Source organism: Diadema setosum, chromosome 19 (assembly GCF_964275005.1).
Source record: "Diadema setosum chromosome 19, eeDiaSeto1, whole genome shotgun sequence".
In the NCBI taxonomy this organism is placed as follows: Eukaryota; Metazoa; Echinodermata; class Echinoidea; order Diadematoida; family Diadematidae; genus Diadema; species Diadema setosum.
The window spans coordinates 16,677,298-16,701,313 of NC_092703.1; the positions used below are offsets into that span (position 1 = coordinate 16,677,298).

Here is a 24,016-nt window from a genome sequence, read left to right on the forward strand (position 1 = left end):
TTTCTGCAAAAGAAAAGGAAAACTATATTGATATCAAAGAGAGCGTCAAGGACATTCTCCCATCCCACTCCACCCCAACTGGAGCTAGGAGTTGCACCTGGACCCTACCAGAAGCAGTACAAAGTACTCTTCCTGCTGACTGTGCGCAGGTGGCATCAACAACCACCACATTCAAGAAGGTTGTGCTTACTGTACAACCGTTGAGATTTGGTAGGTTGTTTGAAATACTAGGAAGAATTGTTCAGGTATAAACCTCTAATGGTGTCATTATTAGTATCATTTTGATAACTGCTAAGCACTGCAACAACTATTATTGCTTCTTCTGCTATACTTGTGATAATAATACTACTTCTATACTGCTATTTCCCCATATATTATACTCCAACTAAATGTATATTTTCATATCATGTTTTTATACCGAGGCTACAATATCATAAAGAAAATTATATTTTGTATAATGCTTCATCAAGGTGGACATATATTACTATAAAAAAGGACTCTTAGATTTTTCTCTCTCGCTGTTGTATCATTCAGGTTAGACTTCTTTTTTTTCCCACAGCTGGGCTAGTAGGAACCCTGGTAATTAGACCCTGATGCTGCGATGCACAAGTAGATAGTTATTAATTTTATAAATGTATGAGTTATACATGATTTTTACAAGAGACAATTTCACTCTTCGTTCAGACTGACTATGCTTATTGGAGTCGTTACAGAGAATGGAAGAATGGGGGAAGTAGGAAATCCACAGTGCTCATGTCTATGAGTAGAGAATATCTATTGTCTCACCTGCTGTGTAACTGAAATTGTAATCTACTGAAATTTATTAGTCTTTCTTTCCGTGCAGAACCAATAAGTTCCTTCATTTCAATAAAGGTAACTCTCAAGTTATGATATACAATGAAATAGTTCACGATGTTACTTTCATAATGACAAGAGAATAATTTCTTCCATAAAGTTTCACATTAATTTTTTAGGTTAAATTAGCCAAGCTGAAGCTGTGCTTTTTGGAGACTGCTAAAGTCGGCTTGCTGCGTCCTGCATAGTCTTATGAATACAATGGTTTACATGACCTTTCATTCATTCATTCATTTATTCATTCATTCATTCATTCATTCATTCATTCATTCATTTTATTTCCACACGGTCACTTGTTTCAGCTGTTCTTCAACAAATCCGTGCATGTTCATAAAAAACAGTTACATCACGTAATACAAAAACATAATAATACACAAAAATCATACTGAAGAAGAAGAAGAAGAGGAGGAGGAAGAAGGAAAAACACCTGCGTTTACAGGCTACACATCATATTCTCTATCCCCCACCCCCCCCCCCCCCCCCCCGACACAAATAACTCTACGCAAAGTCTATACATGTTTGGACTTTTACATAAGAATAAACAAACAAATATACACAAAACACATGACTCCATCACTGAAAACAGTCTCGTTAATCAAAAACTATATATTCAATTTGAATCTAGTGAAGGACATTTCTTTCAGATTCCTAGGCAATCGATTCCATTCTTTAATTCCTCGAAATGAAAAACTTAAATTGTGACTTAAAACTTGTAATTTGACTTAAATTGTGCCATGGTCAAGCAGCTTCCGAAGACGAGTTAAGTGTGCAATTGTTTCACAATGTAACGGTTATGATACTATACAAATTGTGTGTGTAAGATAATAGTAACCTTAAACACCAGTTGACCGTCGACCGACCGCATACTATAGTACATGGAAATCATGTATAATGATCGCGTTGATTATGTATAGTGGACTAGTCTAGGCGATAGTGTGTTGCAATAAATGATTTTCACTTTGTTGGCAGATAGAGATGTCTATTAAAATACAGAATTCCATGGAATCATTGATTTGTGTTTTGACATATATTACGTTCTTTCTGTTGAGAGATCGAGAGGAAGCGGAAATCTTCCATTGCAACATTTAGCAACAAGGAAGTAGTGTTATAAAAGAGAGAATTAATAATAGAGAAGGCAGGGAGTGGGCGGGAAAAGAACACTGAGGAATTAGACAGTAGACTGTATTATCATGTCATGTCTTTCATCAACTGTTTGTTGCAGTGGTGGATCCAGGGTGGGGGAGGGTGCACCGGGCGCTTTCTTTTTTATTCATTTATTTTTAATACCAAATTAGTTCCCCCTTCCCTCCCCGCCCCCGCTCTCTCCACTATTTCGGGTTCGGTCGCTGCGCTCCCTCGCTTTGCGCCCCCTCGCTTTGCGCCCCCCCCCCCCCTCCCCCCACCACCACCCTTAACGGAATTCCTGGATCCGCCCCTGCTTTGATACATGTATGTAATTATGTATGAAATACGTATGCGTACATGATGTATCGAAGGATAGATGAAGTAAAGTTGTTCAAAATGCTGTTTTCTGCTTAGAGGCTTCGAGTGAGTTTGAAGAGCAATAGTATTTATGTGTGTGTTATGTGTGTTTATATATTACGGCTAATACTATGTATATCAAACATAAAACAGAAACCAAGTTCATGCTGTCATTGCCAACAGTTTATTTCGGCACACAAATTTTCGAGCGATTCGCTGTTCTCTCAGAATCAAGAACACTTGAGAAAGGGCAAATCGCTCGAAACTTTAGGTGCAAAAAAAAAAAAAAACTGTTGGTGATGACAGCGTGAACTTATTCTTATTGCACCAACATGTACCACGTGGACTACTTACTAAATACCATATATATATATATATATATATATATATATATATATATATATATATATATAAATATATATATGAAAATAATGGAGGAAAATAAACAAATCTTCAGTCAAATCCAGATTCAAATGACATTAGAGAAGAACCAATATTTACCCCCCAAAAAAGAAGTTAATACTGTTGTAGAAATTTGAATTGTTAATTCAAATTAGGAACTTTGAAAGTAATTTTGGGTTCCTGAATTTGTCTCATGAATTCGTAAATTCCCGAATTAGAAGACTTAAACAAAGAAAGTATGTCCGTTTAATCGCCTTTGTGGCTGTACTCCCTACGTCAGTTGAAGTTGGAATTGATAGAAAATTCTTATATTTCCCCTTTAGTTTCCCGCTTTGTGTTGTTTGAGACTCTAAAGAGATAAAGGGAACGAAAACTTACTTTTACTGTTTCATTTACGTCTCTTATTGTATTAATAATTTGGTCTTTCGTCATTATTGTTATTGAAGGGCATTTGCATATAAATGACAACATGTCAATTTTTGCATTTGTTCTTGTGTCTTAGAGGACAAAACGAATGTGTTCATTCATGCATAAAATTTCCCTGTATATTGACCTATCAAATACCAACTGACATTAAATACATTCCTCTATCGTGACATTCTATGATATTTGTCTGTCTGTCTGTCTGTCTGTGCGTGTGTGTGTGTGTGTGTGCGTGTGTAAATTTACACGGGCATTTTGTTAGTATACGGAAAGAGATTAGTGGATGCGGGGAAATGGATGGAGATTGGATGGATGGGGAGTATTTTAACAATTGGAATAGGCCGACTTGTTCGAAAGATAAGATTGATGTTCTTTTAAACAAGGTTTTTATGAAAAAGAAATTTATAGAATTCGTTTTATAGGGTGTACTGGACAAACATCCGTCAATTCGAGTCAATATTTCTTGAATCTGCGTATGAATAGCACAAAATTTTAAACATTTAATCATTGATATCAAGCTAATGTATCTATCTCTTGTATATAATCATGTATATTACTGTGCTATCCTAGCGAAGGCAACTGATCAGTACTTTGAGTATATAGCTTTCAAACCGCTGTATGATGTCGTATTATTTTATCGGTTAATATAGTTAGCATTTGTTCATTAGTAGATTGAACGATACTTGGGTCGAATAATTCGCTTTGTATCACACACACAAGCACATGTCGTGACTTTATATTTACAGATCCCTAACATAGGGAAAGATTAAAGAAAGTATATTAATTCGCATTGTCCATTTTAGAAGACACCATGTCAAGTGGATGGACCCCAGCGCACTGCACATGCTGTAATGTCAGAGGTGAATAGTCCTTCTCAATATTGTGTATCATAATACTATGGTAATGAAATCAACAGGCGGAATATTACTATGACATAATATGTTTTGCATTTTGGAGTTTACTTTCCAGATGAGTTTTGCATTCTTGAATCAAATTATGCTGTTACTGTTGTTAATAGAAGACATAGAGTTTGCCTGTCATGGAAGTTTGACGATAGTGCATTAACGCTATTGAATTCACATGACATTGTATTTGGTTGCAGGCGACGATCATGATATCATACATTCAAAACTGTATGCTTTTACAACTTGTTTCGTAATAAGTAATGTCCAGCGCCTTCAACGTGCGTTTTTTTTTTTTTGTAACAGAAACAGAAAAATTATCTTTGAGCATTCCTTCTTTTCCCAGACCTTATTAGATAGAACCAGGTGACTGATTTTGTCTAATTGAGTCCGAGCTATTGTAGGTCAACACTGACTGGACGTGTCCAGCCGGTCACATTTTAAAATCCCGCACTGAATTTCCTGTAATGTTTTTTTTTTTTTTTTTTTTTTTTTTTTTTTTTTTTTTTTTTTTAATTGAACGATGAAAATGAATTGAAGTGAAGTGAATTGATTATATCTTCCAGAAACGATTGGGATTTGTGATTAGCACAACGGAATTTTCATGAAAATTTCCATGCGAAACATTCAAGTGCTTGAGGCATTTCATAAAATGAAGCTCCTGGTTCAAAATTCGATAGTGCAAACATTGGGGATTAAAATTTCTTCTACATCTATGCGCCACTCTTCCTTATAGGGCCTAAATATAATTTAATCTGCCGCTAACTAAACTTCTGCTTCTGCTAGAGTGAGATTTGATGCTTGATTGTTCCAACTTTCCGTCAGACCTGGGTTGTCAATAATCTATACATTTGTTTTATATTTTGGGGTGTTATTTTCTGATATTTGTAATCGAATTAGGTCGTTTTTACACAGGGTAACATTGTGTCTTTGAGTTTGCACTAATTAAGATTTCGGGGTGTCATTTTCCAAAATTTGCGTTAAATTTGTGTTAGTTTGCATTGATTAGTAGTTTCCATTGAGTTTGCATTGAGTTTGCATTGAGTTTCCATTAGTTTGCGTCAATTTGCGTCAGTTTGCATTAGTTTGCATCAGTTTGCATTAGTTTGCGTCAATTAGTAGGACCGGTTGGTTGTCAATGGCGCTGTAAGACGCGTTCGTTCTAGGGGCAAAACTACCCTCGCAAGATGTAAAGAGGATAGGAGCGCATGTTTTCTTGCCGATAAACATGGATGCTCTAGGTGCTGTGTCGTGGTGGGGGTTTTCGCCTGCATTTGATTTTCAAGATAAAGGTAGGCCTATGTACATTATGAAAAGTAAGCTAGCTCCGACTCAAATCGAGGAGGAAAAGTCATTAGGCCCACCCGTTGAAATCTTTGTTGGTTATGCATGGACGTGGACGTAACTGTACGCAGCCCAGTCGCTGTAAAAACGCCGTGCTTCGCACGGCGTCTGGTCGGGCTAATATGGATGTTGAACGCTGCGTTGGTTTCCAAGTATGATGAATGTTGTCCTGGCCTTCAAATCGTTTGCGAATCATTAACTTTTTAACCCCAGGGCGCTCCTTGTACTTGTAGTTCTACTTCTAGGTTCCTACACAGTTTTCCTGTGGTGTGGCGCGCCGTTGGGGCTGGTCGCAGTTAAGGGAATCCTCTGAGTATTACTGTAAATTTACACTGATGGCAGTATTGGCAGTTCCATACCCTTAACTAGACCCTATGTATTAACGGGTAAATTACAGAATACCGGCAACCAATCACGGAGAGCGCAAATCGCTCTGAAAAGAGCGTAATTACGCTTGCCGATAGCAACCATTAAAATATTAATCCGATCTGCGATACGGTCCGTGATTCGGCTGTCGACGATTGCATTTGTTTACGTGTGTTTTCTTTGCTCTGTGCGGTGAGAAGTGTGGTATCTTACGTTGTTCTCGGGGGTTTCGGGGGTGTCCCCCGAATAATGTAGTTCTAGATCCTGACGATGCTAGTCTAGACTAGCCGTTAAAATTTACCCGAATTTACGATATGTACTCACGTTTTTAGGAGTCGAGGATAGTCCATATCCTAGAAAACGATAGAAATTTAGGTGAAACTAGAAAACAATCACTTATCTAATTGCTGGTGCTAGCTTACAGTTTCAAATACGCACTGTGTGGGTGCGCTTGACAGCCCACCATGTTGACTCTATGCACTCACGAGTACACATAACAGCTTATGCGTACGTGTGGCAGTGGTAGCGCGTATTGAGCCTGCAGAACGCGCGCATGTTTAGTAGTACAGTGTACAATACGTATAGCAGTTGAGTGCGCACATGTCTCTTGACAATACGCGTATACGCGCTGCATTGCCAAACTAGTGTGTAGTGTGATTGTATCGTGATGACTTGTGTCGAAAAGAGATGAAGGAAGAAGGGCTGCCAGCTGTGATGACGTCATCACGATTAAAATAGTTCCGTCAAAATCGGGTCGATTTTCTTTATCGTCGATTTACTCGAGTTATCTCGATTTAGAGCAGTTTTCCTCCGAAACCACTCAATTTTCTTAAAAATTGTGTGGTCAACCTACTTTTTGACGGCCGTTCCGTTTCTGGCCTTTTTGGGGGCCCCAAACGTCGGGAAAGACGAATTTCAGCCCTTCGGGCTGAAATTCATCTCTAAGGGAGAGCCGCCGGAGGCGGGGCCGAAGGCCCCGCCTCCGGCGGCTCTTATACGCACCAATATGCTAATTTATATGAGGCAAAACCGGTATTCTGTAATTTCCCCGTATTAACACAGCCAAGTCACTGTAAAATAGCGACAGGGCTGTACCAGGGCAGAGACTCCAACCCCAAGCACCTTCTGATCTGGAGATTCTCACGCCTGAAACCCTGGCCCTAGCAAACTGGACACTCCAACTTGATGTGCGCAAAGCGCATAAAATATCAAGAGTGCTAAGACCTAAGTTTCTTGTGGTCGGGTGCAGCTGGAAACTCTAGGGTTCTAGATGCTCTCTCGTGCTATCTCAGGCTTATTTTTCAACACGGTCGATGGCACTATGTAAGAGATCATTTCAAGTGGGAGAAAATGCATCTTAAGCGGGAGACACAGAGCCAAGGGAACGAGAGATTTTGCGAAAATGGGCTTTCGGCGGGAGGTTTCCCGTCAAAAGCAGGAGAGTTGGAGTCTCTGCCAGGGTGGTGCACAACAACAAAGCGAACACAAAGCGAACATGGCAACTGCGTTGAGTTTTGATACTTGATGTGATTTTTGTCACCTCAAACTCCTTAAAGACAATCTTCATTTAAAATTAGACTTCATTTCTATGTTATCAATATTGACATACACTGTACACAATTCACAACTTCCCGAAAATGAAGATTATATAATGGAGGTTTAAGAGATGGTGTTCCAACTGGCTGTAATTATTCTAACAGTTGTCAGTTTTCTATTGATGTACAATAAACCCTACAAAAGAATTCCACACGTGCATTTGTGCCTTTGATGCCGGGTTTGATGCCGCCGTCTTGCTGAGCAATCTGGAGATTCATTTTGAGCGTTGACATAATGTTGGCTATATTTTGCTTGTTCATTCATTAAATCTAAATGAAATCTCACTTAATGATGCGCAAAGCATGTAAAACAAAAGTCAATCCCGTCCAAAAATATGTGCACAAGTGTAAATCAGAGCTGTATCATGTGAAAGTGTTTAAAACTGTACCCTCCAAGAAAGCCAGTGTTATCACTTTTCCTTTGCGCCGGTGAATACGGTAATTCCGACAAATAAAACTGAAATGGAATAATCTCATAAGTATAAATCTTTATCAATAAATATATCAGATAAGCGGCCGGGCATGGCCAGTCGAGTAATTTTCATTTTTATGTCATCATTCTTTGCACAATTTCTATTCGCGCATCCCTGTGTCTTTACCATTATGATATATCACCTATCTTTTATACATGTAAGTAGGGATGGCGAAAGGTACCATCAGAAAGACATATCTTCCTCAGAAATGGCTGGTGATTATGCAAAATATTTGTCAATTGTCAATGTATTCCTATCTGCATGGCAGATCCAGTTTGGCACATGCTTCAAATATTTTCCAGTGGCAGCATCTAACATGGGTTCAAAGGAAATAAGACAGTTGTGACTCCATTTTCTTGAACCTCCTTGATTATATGCAGCATGTGCGAATGGTACATCGTCTTTCACTGATGGCCATTTTGAATAATCGGGAGTTCATGTGGCCGATCGCGTGAAGTATAGCAGTATTAATGTTGATTTATCCAAATCATTAATTCTTAAAGGAAACCAAAGTCCAAATGAAAATGTGTGCATTGAGTGGAAGCAGCAATATCAGTAGAACACATAAATGAAAGTTTTAGGAAAATTGGACAATCAATTCAAAAGTTATAATTTTAAGTTTAAATTTTTATAATTTTTAATGTTTTAGTGCCATCATCTCGTGATAAGGAGACAACTAGTTTTAGTACCAGTACTTCAACTACACTTCATGCTGTCATTATGGACAACAATAATAAAAAATATACACTGTAAAAGAAAATTCAAAATGTTTCACTTTTCTAACATAATAAAAGAGCACTTGACATACGTCTTTCAGAAAGCAGGAAATGATATTACCATTTAATATATACTGTAGGTCAGTATTAAGTTTATGAAAAATGAGATTTTGTGGAGTTCTTATGTTTTCAGTTCTCAGTTTTCAGTTCACAACAGTTTTGTTAAAAATTGTTACAATTCACAGAGTAATGGTACAAAGCTGCGCACTATTTCAGAATTCTTTGTGACATCATTTTGCAAATAGTACTTCATGATGTGTCAAACATGCCAACATTCTGACAAAACTGAAATTGCCTATAATTATGTGAAGCTCTTTCAACCAATCACTAGAGGATACATTTTTTACCCAAAATATAAAACAAAATATTAAGAAACTGTAAGAAACTGTATCTGTGAGAGCCACAAATTACATATCGTGTTGATAAATGGCAGATATGATCATGCCTTATGAATTAGTTAGAGCACAAAAATAGCCCATCATTAATTTACTTAGGCTTGTTATTCATTAAATTTTTTAATTCACACTCTTTGTTCCCTCCAATCTCCCAGATGTGATCGAGAAGGTCAAGGATTTGAAAGTTGATTCATCGAATGGTGGAAGTCTACAAATTCTTGTGGTTGGTAGTGGAGATATCAGGCATGTTTTGACCACAGTGGCTAGAGCATGGAGACACAGAAGGAAACTGCTGAAAGTAAGTTAGAAGACTTTTCTTTTATTTTATCAACAAACATTACAAGAAATAATACTTAAAAGATGCTTTACAGCAATGGATTAGCATAAGGATTGACATACATACAACTTACAAGTATGCCTGCTTCTATAAAAAATAAAAAAAAAATGCAGTGGTAGTATCATACTGATAATAGGTTATGATTAAATACTACAGTCTTCCTCTGTACTACTAGTATATCAAAGATTGATTACATTAAATTAATATACATATTATATATATATATATATATATATATATTTTTTTTTTTTTTTTTTTTGTACAAGTGCAACATAATCAATGCAGAATACCGCCATTATTTTTTTTTTTTTTTTTTTTTTTGGGGGGGGGAAGGTGTTTTATTTGTTGAGTTTTCTTTCCTTTTTTGTTTGTTTGCTTCAAATAACAACCGATTTCATTTATTGATAGGGCAGAATGAACAGAGTTTCATGAAATGACATCACAACCAGATGATCTTTATTCAATTTAGCATAAATTGTCTTTTTTGGTTATTGTTGTTTTAGGGGCTTATCCAGCCTTCGTCAGTAGGGTCCTCTTCTATTTGTATCGTGTTGAAATCATGGGTTAAAGTCATGTTTTTATTATACATGGCTTCATCAAAGCTGTGCGTGATAGCTTATTCTGAATGCTCTGTCTCATTGTGCCATGAATAGATCAGGGCTAACGGACAAGCATTTCCTTACTTGTTGTTCTGTGTAGTAGTACTTTGCCATAGTCATGAATATGAAGTGTGGTCCTGTCAGTGCCTGTGCTTCAAACCAACTTAACTCTCTACATGTTAAGCCTTAGGAGTGCTGTGCAGAGTCAATGGGGACTTCAGAATTGAGTAGGAAAGGGGTTAAGACTAATCCGCAGTGTCCTCTCATGCCCAGTTCTACATCATAGAAGGTAACCTTGAGGTGTACGTCCGTCAGCTCCTGCTCCTTCACCTCTGGCTGGAATCCCCCCTTGACCTGGGCCTCCAGGAGAAGACGGAGAGTTTCCTGGAAATCTTTGGCAACACCCTCATCAGGCAGCAGACTTTTGACTATGTCATGTCTCGGAGTAATGAGCTTCTCAGGTATGTGTGCACAACACAGCCACCATCAAGGCAGGATGTGGTCTTGTCTTTAGACTACTTTTCACTCCACTTTGTATGCCCAGAGTGTATAAACCTGGTGAAGTGGTCCCACCTCACATCCAACTGGACCTCATGGAAGACCGGCTAGTAGTGCAGCTGAATATGGGCTGTCCATCAGCCTATTCAGATGGAAAAGTGAAACAAACAAACCAAAAAACTATCATGCCATAGTCAAGTGTGGTCCACGGTTTCTTTTCTTTAGTTGTTGCTTGGCATCATCTACTGTACAAGCTGGCAGGAAATCAAACATATCGCAAATTACAATTGTACACAATTACAGTCAATTCACTTCATATCTATGTTTAGATAAATAGATGAGGTGAAATTGGGCTCTTTGAAGAGTAAGAGTTGCATTAAAACTGAATAAAATATTACAGAATTATTAAATCAGAGAATTTTGCATGTTTCAGCATTGAGTGATATTGGTCACAACATCATTTGTACATTAGATGAGGTATTGATGTCATTGATTCACTGTACTCCCATTTGCTTCTTCAAGTCTTCTTAAATTGTCCATCTTCATATTTATAGGAAGAAATTACACACTGGCCTCAAATTAGAACTGTATTGAGTGGACTATAATGACTATTAAGAAATTTCTTTCTGCCGAGATCAGTGTGAGTTGCTAAAGGTCAGAAAAGTTAATGATCAAAAGTTTATCATTTCATTTTATTACAAAGAGGACTTTGCACACGTATCTGCGCTTAAATTATGATTCATTTTGACATGTTTCTTGTACAACCTATAGTGTACTTAGAATGACAGGCAATGATGTGTGCATTTTCTTTCCCCAGGCTGGTGACGGATGACAAATATCTATCCCTGAGAATCCCGTCACTCCATCTATCAGCCCTCAAGTTCAAAGAGAGAGACCACATGGAGGCTATTCTGAAGTTCTGGAGAAACCCAGATCTGAGAACATTTGACATTGCAAAATGCTGGTGAGACAATGGATGCCAATATTTATGTGGTAAATGGAAATATGCGATCTGTTATTGTTGCGTCAATGCGTTGATGCGCGTTGTGTCCATGCCAATGGCGCAGTGTGCGTGTGGTTACGGTTGGCATGGGCACAACGCAACTTTTATTTTCATGAGAAGATGACGCAGATTTAATTGATTCTTGACTTTGATTTTGACTTGTGAGACAAATGGACGTGGACATAGTCTCTGCGAGCTCTTTGATGTCGAATAATCAAAAGTTCGACTATATTTGTTATTCTGTATAGAGTCTAGTTATCCTGGCGCATTGGATGCATCCTGGCGCATTGGATGTACGCATGATACGGAGTAACGGAGTTTATACATGTATCGGGAGACTGAGACTGTTTGATTTGTTCAATAAAATCTATGCAACGTCAACTGGAGACTGTCAGTGTCATCATTAACCCGGCTTACAACAAATGGTGTCAGGAGTGGGATGATGACAGCCTGACGGAGTGATCCACTTCATCCAGTTGAAGAACCCTGTTCGACGAATAACAGCCTCGAGTATGACGGAATAATGGTCCACGTTTCGCTCCGAGGAGACCTGCTGTTTTGACTACACTTAGGTAGCGGACAGGAGTATGGAGGAGTGCTGGGTAATCTTGATCTTGATCTTGATGGTGTAGATCGATCTACGTTGATCAGCCCTGGTAGAGCAGCACTACTCTGTGAGGCAGCTTCATGATGATCAGGCTCGTCGATGGTGGGCTGGAGACTGGAGCTGATGATGGTCCGTCGGGAGTTTTGCTGTGGACGTCGGAGTGCGCTGGCGTGCGTTGGGGGCGGCTGAACATCAATCGGGATGCGAAATCGACGGTTACAGAGCTGCGATATGGCATCTCACGCACTGAGCAAGTATTTTGTAACTGAAATAATGGATGATGCTGAACTTTCGTTTAACCGATTGGACTTCATGCAGATTTTGGACCTATGATGCCATTATTTGGGCATTACGTTTCATGTTTGAAATTGGTCAGTTTAACTGCGTAATTAGTCATGTGTGAACAGTTTGTTCATAAGGATGCGCAAATTGATAATTTCTCTTCATTTGGACAGGCAATGAAAGGATTGTGTGTAAATCTCGCTCTAGGCCATGCACTAATTGAAAAGTTTAGTGGGTATTGTGAAGATGGCACAGAAACACCTTTTTCTAATTGGATGGAAATGTTCAATCTCACTGTTGAGCCTTTCAGTTTAAGTGATGAGGAAAAGGCTAGAGTTTTAGTGAACAACCTCATAGGGCCAGCAAGAGAAGAGATTCGCTATTGTCTGTCGGACGAGAAGCGGAGGAGTTTTACAGAGATTGTAAAAGCTCTCCGCCTGTGTTTTAGTCGAGAGAATTCTCACTATTTGCGGTGTTTGTTCTATAAACGTGTTCAACGTGATGATGAAGACTTGGCAGGCTTCAGTAGGGCTCTCATGCGTCTTTATGCAAAATTGGTAGATGCTGCAGACGATGAGAAGGAAGCTGCGGCTCTGAGGCAGCTTAGAGACGAAGCTCTGTCCAGCCAGTTTGTCAGTGGAACACGGGATGAGAGGGAACGAATTTTGTTGAGGCGTTTGCACATGAAAAATCGGGGATGCCGATTTGAAGTGCTTAGGAGAGAAGCACTGTTAGTTCTCCGTGAAGACTGTATGCTAGAGGGAGATGGGCTGAAAACTGGGAGTGCTGATGCTGGAACACAAGGAGTGTTCACTGACCCGGTTGCTCAGCAGCTAGATCTTTCCTCAGATACAGCGGGACAGGAGAAGGAGGATGCCATATCTACTCTTTTGGATGGGGGATCGCAGATTCTGGGTTGCGTTGATGTAGATGAGGGTGGTGCAGAAATTGATGCTGGGGGACATGGACATGAGTCATGTGATGAACAGGTTGATGCAAAGGATTTAGATGCTGGGTCGCTTCTAATTGCAAAACCTGTGGGAGAGGGTACCAAGAGGGGTCCCGAATTATCACATGAAGGTCAGGATGTCCAAAAGCATGCAAAAGTGCAGCCACCTACAAGCACTCACGTAGCGCCAAAGGAGTGGTCAATTTCAAAAGAGGGGAATATTACTCATGGTAACATTGTTGTCAATGATGTAATAACAAGGGAGGCATGCATACCTATCTGTAACGTGTGGAAGAATGGATGTCATGTTCAGGGAACGGTATGGGGGCCCTGGGAGTCCAATTGGAGACCGAATTTTCATGAAAGCTTGGTCGCTGCAGGTTAGAAATTCGTTGTCCGTCCATGGAATTCGTTGTGACTTGATTCGCTTACTAGAGTGTATATAATTATATACGTTCATGACTGCAGCTGAAACTTGTGTACCATCTCAAGTAGCAATGGAATTAGGAACTATATGCCAATTTAGAGATGCAATGCGAGAAATGGTTATCAATATAATATGGTTGTTTTAATTGATATGTGATTGATAAGAAGTTTTTAATGAGATATTGGAATAGTGATATGAAAGCATTTGAAATCACTATTACGCGGAAAAACGAAGGAACTATGGCTATTGTTTTAATTGTTTTGTTGGCAGCTGAACAACATGGCATTCTGACAATATTAGTGGTTGTTCAGTGAGTCAGAAACTTTTGATAATGAGAATAGATGGTCGAAAATTCATGCTTTGAATGATCCCTTAATTTGTGTGAAGTTTTGTCAATGAGCAAATTGTTGACTGTGACGATATGACACATAAAGCGGGGAAGTTACCTTTATTATTATATGCTTGCTAAAGCGGGGAAGCTCATTTCTGTTAGTAGTGAATTCTAATATTCCGTGACTTCACTTTGTTTTAAGTGTTGCATTTCCTGATATAATTGTGTAATATTGAGTAATTGAGAAATATTACTCTTAGAAGATAGATTATTATCATACGGGTCGTATGATATAATCGCGGGGAAGTTGTCGTGTTGTATGTACAATTTGCATATGTATTAAGAGACCTGTCTATGTTGTGCCTCGATATAAATCTTAATTGATACAGACATTAATGTATGGTTTTATATACGACGCAGAACATTGTTCTGTTACGGCACGTTTGACGTTATTCTGGGCTTATACCAAGACCATTTTCCCGGAGAATCTGAACATTGCTTACTGACAATGTGGAACAACTGAGCTATACATTGAAGCGGAACTGAAGATAACGTATTGATGTGTTATTCTCTTGGCCAGAACCTTTATGCCATGTATCTGAGTTTGTATGATTTACTGTTAATTTGGAAGGTTCAAGAGTTTCAGCTTTTGGCAGATTTCAAAAATAATGTTCGATTTTGTAGTATTTCCGCGTTTGTATATTTGACTGGAAAAGCGGGGAACACACGCTTTCCTGAAATATATTTTAGTGATTATCTACTGTTAATCCGCTCTATATGGGATTGCTGTAAAGTGTATAATGATTTGACATGAAGAGCGGGGAATTTTTTGTTATGTATTATTATGTACAATGTTATGAAAATGATATGATGTAATTGGGATTATATAACCCATGGTTGTGTTATATAATCGCGGGGAAGTTTGTGGTAAATGGAAATATGCGATCTGTTATTGTTGCGTCAATGCGTTGATGCGCGTTGTGTCCATGCCAATGGCGCAGTGTGCGTGTGGTTACGGTTGGCATGGGCACAACGCAACTTTTATTTTCATGAGAAGATGACGCAGATTTAATTGATTCTTGACTTTGATTTTGACTTGTGAGACAAATGGACGTGGACATAGTCTCTGCGAGCTCTTTGATGTCGAATAATCAAAAGTTCGACTATATTTGTTATTCTGTATAGAGTCTAGTTATCCTGGCGCATTGGATGCATCCTGGCGCATTGGATGTACGCATGATACGGAGTAACGGAGTTTATACATGTATCGGGAGACTGAGACTGTTTGATTTGTTCAATAAAATCTATGCAACGTCAACTGGAGACTGTCAGTGTCATCATTAACCCGGCTTACAACATTTACATCTCCATTTCTTCATCAAGACAGAAATGTGTGATTTTAGAGGAAGGAATATTTCTTTTAAATTTTTATGATTTCCCAATAAAACATTGACTGGCTATGTTCCTGCAGTGAGACTACATCATGAGGTATTACATTTCACATGTCAGGGCCCTGTTTTATGAAGAGTTAGAATTGATTATATAGTTGATTTCTATCGTAAGTCTATGGCAGCCTGTGTGGTAAGGAAATTTATAATCAATTATATCTTTTGATAAAATGGGGCCCAGAACTCAACCTTGGTGATAGAATGGTGAGGTAATGATTGAAATTTTGTAGCTGGTCAGCTTAACTCTTTCACTTGCTGTCATTTTCCTGTGCACATTTGAATTTTTATTTTCTGAAATGATATAGAAAAAAAGACAAGCTCTCCCCAGTGTCATTTGACCAATATGCCCTTTAGAATGACAACGAAAATTCTCTAATTAATCTTGTCCACCTCTCACTCTCCATGATGTCAACAGGGACAACAGACTCCGCAAGCACCTTGAAGTGCGCTATGACTCCCGCAAGGGAGCCTTTGACTGGGACTACAGCATGAAGCTGGGCGACCGAGGGAAAGGGGTGATGAACAACCGAGAGTACGGCTATTGGAGGGAAACAGGCATGGGATTTGAACTGCGAGAAGCGGACTACAGCGTGCCAAATAGGACCATGGCCTCGGGACTTGTCATAAGAAAGGTGAAAGTTGTTACAGCATTAGATACTGTAAAACATGATATATTAGTGGCACGAAATTTTCGCGAATTGGAGCAAACGGCCTTTTTCCTGGCATGAAATTTTCGCGAATTGCCACTGGCATTCAATGCATATAGTGTCAACAAGAAATTTTGCGTGCATTTTAATTTTGCGAATCTTGGTGCTCCTGAAATTCATGAAATTAAAATGCATGTGAACATTCCTCGTTTTACAGTAGTGGGAGGTGTATGTGTGCAGATATTCGTATACCATTTGCCATGATTATAAAAGATGTGTGAACCATCTCAATGTAACCCTCGGATGCCAAAGTTGCAGTCCTAAATGTGAAAAAAAAGTCATATAAGGTTATCTCTGATGATAATGATAATTTAGGATTGCTTTAAATTCAAAAAATTGTTATTGGTATCTTAACTATTATGTCTTGCCTCAATTTAAGGGACTAGTAATGATATGAAATACAAGACTTTGTGAAGCTTTTGTTCAGATAGATCCACAAAATTTTTAGAGCAGAATCTATTGCATAATTTCCTACTGCAAACATTGTATGACAGCAAGGGTTTAGTTGAACTCTGTTTGATTGTTTGCTTGCTTTGCATTTCCACATGGTGCAGGGAGGTGAGAGGGTTGCTGAGAGAGGCTACTGGGGTGACATCACGTGTAGCCCCTACCTCAGCTATGGCCTGGAATGTGAGGAGGAGAGCTTCTTCAAGAAAGCTAATGGCGTCTACACCAAGGTGCACATTGAGATACTCTTGGCAGGGGTTTCTTTGAGAGGTTGAATTACATGTGTCACTTTGTAAGGCATTATATACTAATTTAAGTGTAACAAAACTCACTTGCATGGAGGTAATGTTTTCTGTTCATGACAGTGGATCAAGGTAATTTAAGAAGTACACTTTTATATTCTTGCTTTGTAAGAAGCCCTGCTGAATCCAATCATTTTGCAATATTCCCACACATATGTATGTGCTAAGAAGCTGTTGTAGTATGTCTTAGATTTTTGTCTTCTTGACTTAAGTCTCTGATTTTTTTTTTCTCTTTGACTTTTTTGCTTTGATAAGATTTATGTGTGTGTTGTTGTTTTTTTTCATTTTATTATCAGTGTAAATTCAAAATAGCTCTTTCCAAACTGTTTCATGCCATTCCAATCGAAGCTCTGTTCATCTAAATCTCTTCTCAGACATGCCAAGAGATATCCGTGTACAACGTCTTGTCCCTCCTCCACGAGTTCACGCACAGACAGAAATATGTGATGCCAACTCCCAAACCACAGCAAACTGAATCAAAGACTGAGAGCAAGCTAGTCGAGATCACTGAAGAAGATGAAGAGGAAGAGGAGGAGGAGGAAAAAGCAAAGGGGATGGAGGAGAAAGAAAAAGAAGCCGATGATGCTGGAGAAAGGGAAAGATTTGAAAGGCAGGAAGAAGTTGGAGACATGATGTCATCAAAAGAGGAAACAAAGAAACAACAAGAACTCATGCCATTAGAGGATGTTGAGATCCATTATCTACCTGTGGGATCAGCTGGAGAGTTACATAAGAAGAGCAAATACAAGAAGGCATTTGATATAGTCTACTTTTCCAACAGGTGAGTTGTTTGCTGTTTCTCCCTTTGATACGACCATTAACATATATTTGTGTTTCCATTCTAAACCAGCAACTGAATTGGCTTAAGAACATGGCTGTCTTTCTTACCAAAGTTTGATGATCTTACTCAGAAGAATAGCAATTAATTCGTAATCACTGTTTTCAGTGTCACGTCACAGATATTAGAATTCTGTCTATCATCACACTGCATACATAAGCATCTGTTGGTCCACTGGACAGTCTTGATTGCAGATGGTTTGTAGGACTGCAGATTCTTTCAACTTATCAATGTATGGAACAAAGTAACTGCACACACACATACGAGGTGTGTCAGAAAAGTTCCGGGACTGGTGTCATAAAAGATTTATTTCAAACCCAAACTTCAAACTAAGAGGTTTCATCTTCAAAGTAATCTATCTGGGGTATGTAACTGTGATCTTAGCTCTCTGCAGCCATCGGATTTTTTTCTACATGATTTTATATACACATCCTCTGTTTCAGGTCTTTCGGCAATGAGCACAGAGCAGCGAACAAATTTGAAGTTTGCGGTATGGTTGGAGAAAACTCCATCAGAAGCACAGAGATTGCTGCAGCAAGTGTACGGAGATGAGACGATGTCATGCACACATGTTTTTGAGTGGTGCAACAGGTTTAAAGAAGGACGAGAGGACGTGGAAGATGACCCCAGGAGCAGAAGGCCCTCAACAACCAGGACTGAGGTCAACATTGAGCGCATCAGGCAGATGGTGCGTGGTTATCATCAACTGACTGTCCGAATGATGGCAAGTGAGCTGGGCATGAAACTTGCATGCGTTGATTCTTCTGGTCATCACTCAGGAGTTTTGGCATCATCTTTGCGCATATTTTCCGCACATCCACATCATCAGTGAGAATCTTCCAGATGCTGTCCCGATTCGTGCCCAGCTCATTTGCCATCATTCGAACAGTCAGTCGACGATAACTATGCACCATCTGCCTGACGCACTCAATGTTGACCTCAGTCCTGGTCGTGGAGGGCCTTCTGCTCCTGGGGTCATCTTCAACAACCTCTCATCCTTCTTTAAACCTGTTGCACCACTTAAAAACGTGTGTGACATCGTCTCGTCTCTGTACACTTGCTGCAGCAATCTCAGTGCTTCTGACGGAGTTTTCTCCAACCATACCAGAAACATCAAGTTTGTTCGCTGCTCTGTCCTCATTGCTGAACGACCTGAAACAGAGGGTGTGTATATAAAATCATGTAGAAAAAAAAAAATTTGATGGCTGCAGAGAGCTAAGATCACAATTAGATACTCCAGATAGATTACTTTGAAGGTGAAACCTCTTTAAAGTCTAAAGTTTGGGTTTGAAATACTAGTAAGTCTTTTATGACACCAGTCCTGGAACTTTTCTGACACACCTCGTATTGCAACATGTGCATTGGTCACAATCGTGCATTTACAAAACAATTAACTTTTTAAATGATCCTATTTTTACTTAGTGTGTGAAAGAAGGATCTAGTTGCATAAGGAGTGCTATAACATGACCAGAACCTTGGAGCAGGTCAGGTGTGGCAGAGATAAACATGTGCATTGATGATTCCCTGCAGTGTGAGGACAGAACAAATTCAATCCCCTTTAGTTGTTGAATGGTATATTAAAGACTTTTGTAACTTAATACAAATGTATTGGGATTGTCATGTATAAGAATTCAAATGGTCCTGTTCTTAAAGATGTGGCCCAACGGACTTGTAACATTGCGGGGCTGCACACTCTTCCATTTCTTCTACTGGTTCGACCTGTCTGTCGGCCAGTAGGTAACTATTTTTTTTCCCCCATTTTTTACTTGTCCATTTCTGAAATGCAGCGTTGCATATTGTGTAAAGACCATAACATACCATTGCACTTGAGCCCTGTCATAGTCTGTGGTCCTCCAGTGAAATGGATTGTTACGTTATTTCTTAAACTGTATTTCATTGTCCATAACTTGACCCCTTATTGCTGATTATCTTTTCTCTTCCACTCTACCATAGCATGGTCCATCACCTCACACCAGACATCTCTGCCGTGTTTGCAGACAGTGCAGCAATCATCTGTGAGACGGCGAGATACATGCTGGAGCTGAACAGAGAACAGTCTCAAGTGTTTGTGGACAAGGTCACAGCCATGGCCAAGAATGCTGGCTGCCAGGTACATGTAGGTTACATGACCAGGCTAGCTGGGGTTGGGGTAGGGATGTCAGTAGGGATGTGGGTGGGGAATGTGAATGGGGTATAGCTGGCTAGGGTAGGGTGGGGGATGTGAATGGAGTGTGGCTGTCTGGGATGGGATAGCCATAGGGGATGTAGGCAGGGAGTATGAGTGGGATTGTGGGTAAGGGAAGGTAAAATCCATATATGCAAGTAGATCGAGGTCTGCTTTGTTTTGTGATCTTCTCAACTCCTGCAATCTGTGTCTAGCTGAATGTAGCACACTCTCATTATCTGTGTAAAATCTGACATCATACTATTATTTGTGTTAATTCTGACATCACACTGCTACATAGATTTGTAATGGGTAATTAAAATGTTATTTGCATTCCATCTGTTTTGCCAGTCATCACAAATTCCACAATATTCAGTTGGCATCAGCATAGTGCAGTGGACTATCATTATAGAGAACAAGACACAAAATTGAAATCATACTGCTGCATCATAAACTCACACTCTTGTTAGTTTACTTGTCTAATGTGACAAACTCTTGATGTATTACAGAGTGATTTTACCAGGAGGTTGATTTTATAGCAAGAGTTAATTATGTATAGGATGTTGCCTTACACCAAACCGCCTTCTCTTGCCAGAAATTCACAAATTCTTACACTTCCATGAAGCTGTTTGGAATGCTTTGGATTTTTTCATGCTACCTGCTGATATGGACACTTTGATTCAATATCACACTCCTCATTGTACCAAATAGCGTTGGAGTAGGCAAAAGTCGTGCATATGGAGTCAGAACTTTCCTGTTAGTGCCGAGACCCGCTAAGCACAAATACTGGGAATTCAAATTACTCTTTACATTTGCCTGCAGTATACCATGCAAAGTTTCAAGTTTACAATGTATTGTGTGTTGATTGTTTTTATAATGTGACGATCGATGAAGCACATCCTTTTCAACTGAGAGTGTACACATAAACAAGCATTTATTTTGGCTGACACATGATTTTGTATATGACTGGTCATTAGTAAAGTGTAATGACTGGACATTGGCATTTCGGTGACACTATTGTAACTTGGCAAGATTTTGTTATTTGTTCACTCATGGAAAGGGTGATTTATCAAGTGAAAAGGATCTGCTTTATCAATTTATAAAGCAAATGATACACATTATTTTCTTCAGGCATAATTAAAATTACCCACACTCATTTTGAAACAGTCCAAACACCCTCAGCTATCACCTCAGGCATGTTGGACTCTTCCAAACCTTTATGTGGGTAATTCTTACTAATGCCCTCTCTGATGTATATTATATGTATACATATACTTATTTCTGGAGTTTCATTTTATTTGTTCCTGTACTCTCACTCTCTTCAGGTTTCAGGCAAAGTTGATGGTTTCAAGGACTCCAACATGAGGTTCACATTCCAGAGGAAAGACCCCTGACTCCACTCAGTGTCTGGGACCATACAGCCCTGTTATTCCAAATCACAGTGAAAGACTGTCTAGAGAAGGTGCACATTTTGCACCTCTACCGTCTCTGCTACACCTCGATTCGTTCTGAGCTGATGTATTCTCAAAAAAAGAAAAGCAAAGAACTTTCAGTCATATGACCGTACTTATACATAACAAAGACATTTTTCATATTCCTAACTTTTCTCTTCATGGGGGTATTTTGTTTCTTAAGGAACCCAGAGAGAACAGAAACCTCTATGGGAAAAAAAAAAGAGAGGAAAAATTGTGTTGTCAGCCCTTAAGATTGTTTACTATGAATCTGCAGTATGCTTCCAAGTTATACCATACTTGGTATAATGTGTCTGGGACCGTACAGCCCTGTTGTCGATATGCATATGGTTGAGAATGATAGCAACACTGATGTATGTGTATGTGATAGGTCTTACTATACACAGTTTGTTTTCAGAATTTATCTGTCCTCTCTCAACCAAATGGGAGAGTGATGTGAATATTGTAGCCTTTTGACAAGGCCCTCTTGCTGTTTTGGAGCAAGCGAATGAGGGTGAGCAAACCAAGACCAGAGCAGCCACACGATGTTTTGAAATTTTCATAAGGTAAAGTTAAGGAGCCCAGTATAGAATTTTTGTGTTTGTATGCCATCAGACTTTTGTGTGTAATCTATACATGTATGATGTACAGATCAAATGGCCTCATCATTTTTGACCTACATGTATCTACAAAATGTATCTTGAAATACAGTCTGTAATGAAATTTTTGACTTTTTGTATGTAGTAAGCTGTGTACATCTAATCAGTTCTTTATTAGTGAGACAAAGAGTATTTTGTAAAATGTTATTGTATTCCGTCCTAACTGGTATAAATTTCTACAGTTTGAAGACTCTTTTACTGGTACATGTACATGTCTCCTCATGCCTGCCATACCAGATGGCTGTCTGTGATGGAAATTGTGACATGAATTGCATACCTGAATGCTTGAAGTCTTGTAGCTCTCATGTCTGCATAAATGTGTTATACTGTTTACTCCATGTTTCAGGGGATTTCCATTCTTGCAAATTTGTGAGTCAACTGATATTCCAAAAGTAAAAACATGTCAAATTACTGCCTCTTATAAAACAATGCAAAATGCATCCTTTTTAAGTTGGGAAATCGATATTTTTTTCTTTCTTAAAGGGATGGTACTTGAGTCTAATTTCATCTATTTTTGTTTGTTATTTTTTTTAAATCTAGATTTCAGCCACTCAAACAGTTGTCTTTCAAGTCACTCTGCATGAAATAATTGAGCTCATTAAATAACTGCCACATCAGTGTACATCACAGTACTTATCATCTAAATGTGACCAGGCATTTTCAGACAGAACTCCCAGAGTACAGAGTGGTGTCCGTGGGTATGATACACATGTTGTCTGACACTTACAGCAAATATGTTTGTATCATGCCCAAGTGTAAAGAACTGCTGGTTTCCAGGCAATAGGGCAGAATGCAGAATGCCGAGAATGTGTGAAGCATATATCAGGATTGACAATACGGAGGTATCAAACATTCTTTTTGATTGTCATGACAAGCCATTGAAGGTTTTAGAAAGCATCATGAAATAAAAAAGGAAAAAGAGAAACACAACATGTATGCAAATATTATTCTATGCTTCTTGCAATAGACCGGTTCTGTAATGTATTCAGGTTTTATGAATGTTTTGTTCACAAAAGTTGGTTTAAACAACTGCAGAGCTTGCCGGGGGCTTGCCAAACCCAGCAACAACTCGGCAAATTCCTACCTATGGAACTTAATGGGAGAGAGCAATTGAATGAAATGCTCTGTTACTAGGCTGTTAGAAAACAAACATCCATTAATTGTGATAAATTACAGAAATGGTCTATTAAGATCAAGCAAATGGGACCCAGTGAATCCTTGGTGTTTGTGTGTGTTTGTGCAAACTGCAAAAGTGAAAATTTTCCCATACCAGTAGATTACATGCAACCAGAGGCTAGGGCAAAAATAAAAGGCATTCAATTTTTTTTTTTTTTTTTTTGCATGCCATATGTTCCAGTAATTAATGGTCTGAATCTGTGGAATTAAAAACATGTAATTCATCTTACCTGGCTGAGTGAAAAAAAAAAAAAAAAAAAAAAAATTACTTGCATGAAATATCCACTTTTACAGTAGGGTCCTACAGTGTACTCCTGTTATAGCAAACATGGTCACCCATGTGAAAAAGTACTTCAAGTACTGCAGGAAATACTGCAGTATTATTGCAGTACTACTGCAGTACTCGTAGTACTTTTGAAGTACTTGCAGTAATCATAGTATATTTGCAGTACTTTTGAGGTAGTACTGCAGTACTTCTATGGTAGTACGGCAGTATTATAGCAGAACTACTGCAGTACTCGTAGTACTTTTGAGGTACTTGCAGTAATCATAGTACATTTGCAGTACTTTTGAGGTAGTACTGCAGTACTTCTATGGTAGTACGGCAGTAATTGTAGTACCTTCGAGGTACTTGCAGTACTCACGCTATTCTCATTGTAATTTTGCAGTACTTTTGAGGTAGTACTGCAGTACTTCTATGGTAGTACGGCAGTAATTGTAGTACCTTCGAGGTACTTGCAGTACTCACGCTATTCTCATTGTAATTTTGCAGTACTTT

The 24,016-nt window shown here is 38.9% G+C and overlaps 1 protein-coding gene across 1 annotated transcript; it reads left to right on the top strand.

Moving 5' to 3' along the window:
* Positions 1-5,222: 5,222 nt before the first annotated feature.
* Positions 5,223-22,992, top strand: LOC140242556 (dynein axonemal assembly factor 3-like). Its single transcript, XM_072322299.1, has 9 exons — positions 5,223-5,356; positions 9,169-9,311; positions 10,223-10,410; positions 11,265-11,411; positions 15,910-16,126; positions 16,756-16,878; positions 17,325-17,731; positions 19,742-19,898; positions 21,278-22,992. Exons 1-9 carry the CDS (start codon positions 5,293-5,295, stop codon positions 21,344-21,346), a joined length of 1,515 nt encoding a protein of 504 aa, XP_072178400.1. The 5' UTR covers positions 5,223-5,292; the 3' UTR covers positions 21,347-22,992.
* Positions 22,993-24,016: the final 1,024 nt, after the last annotated feature.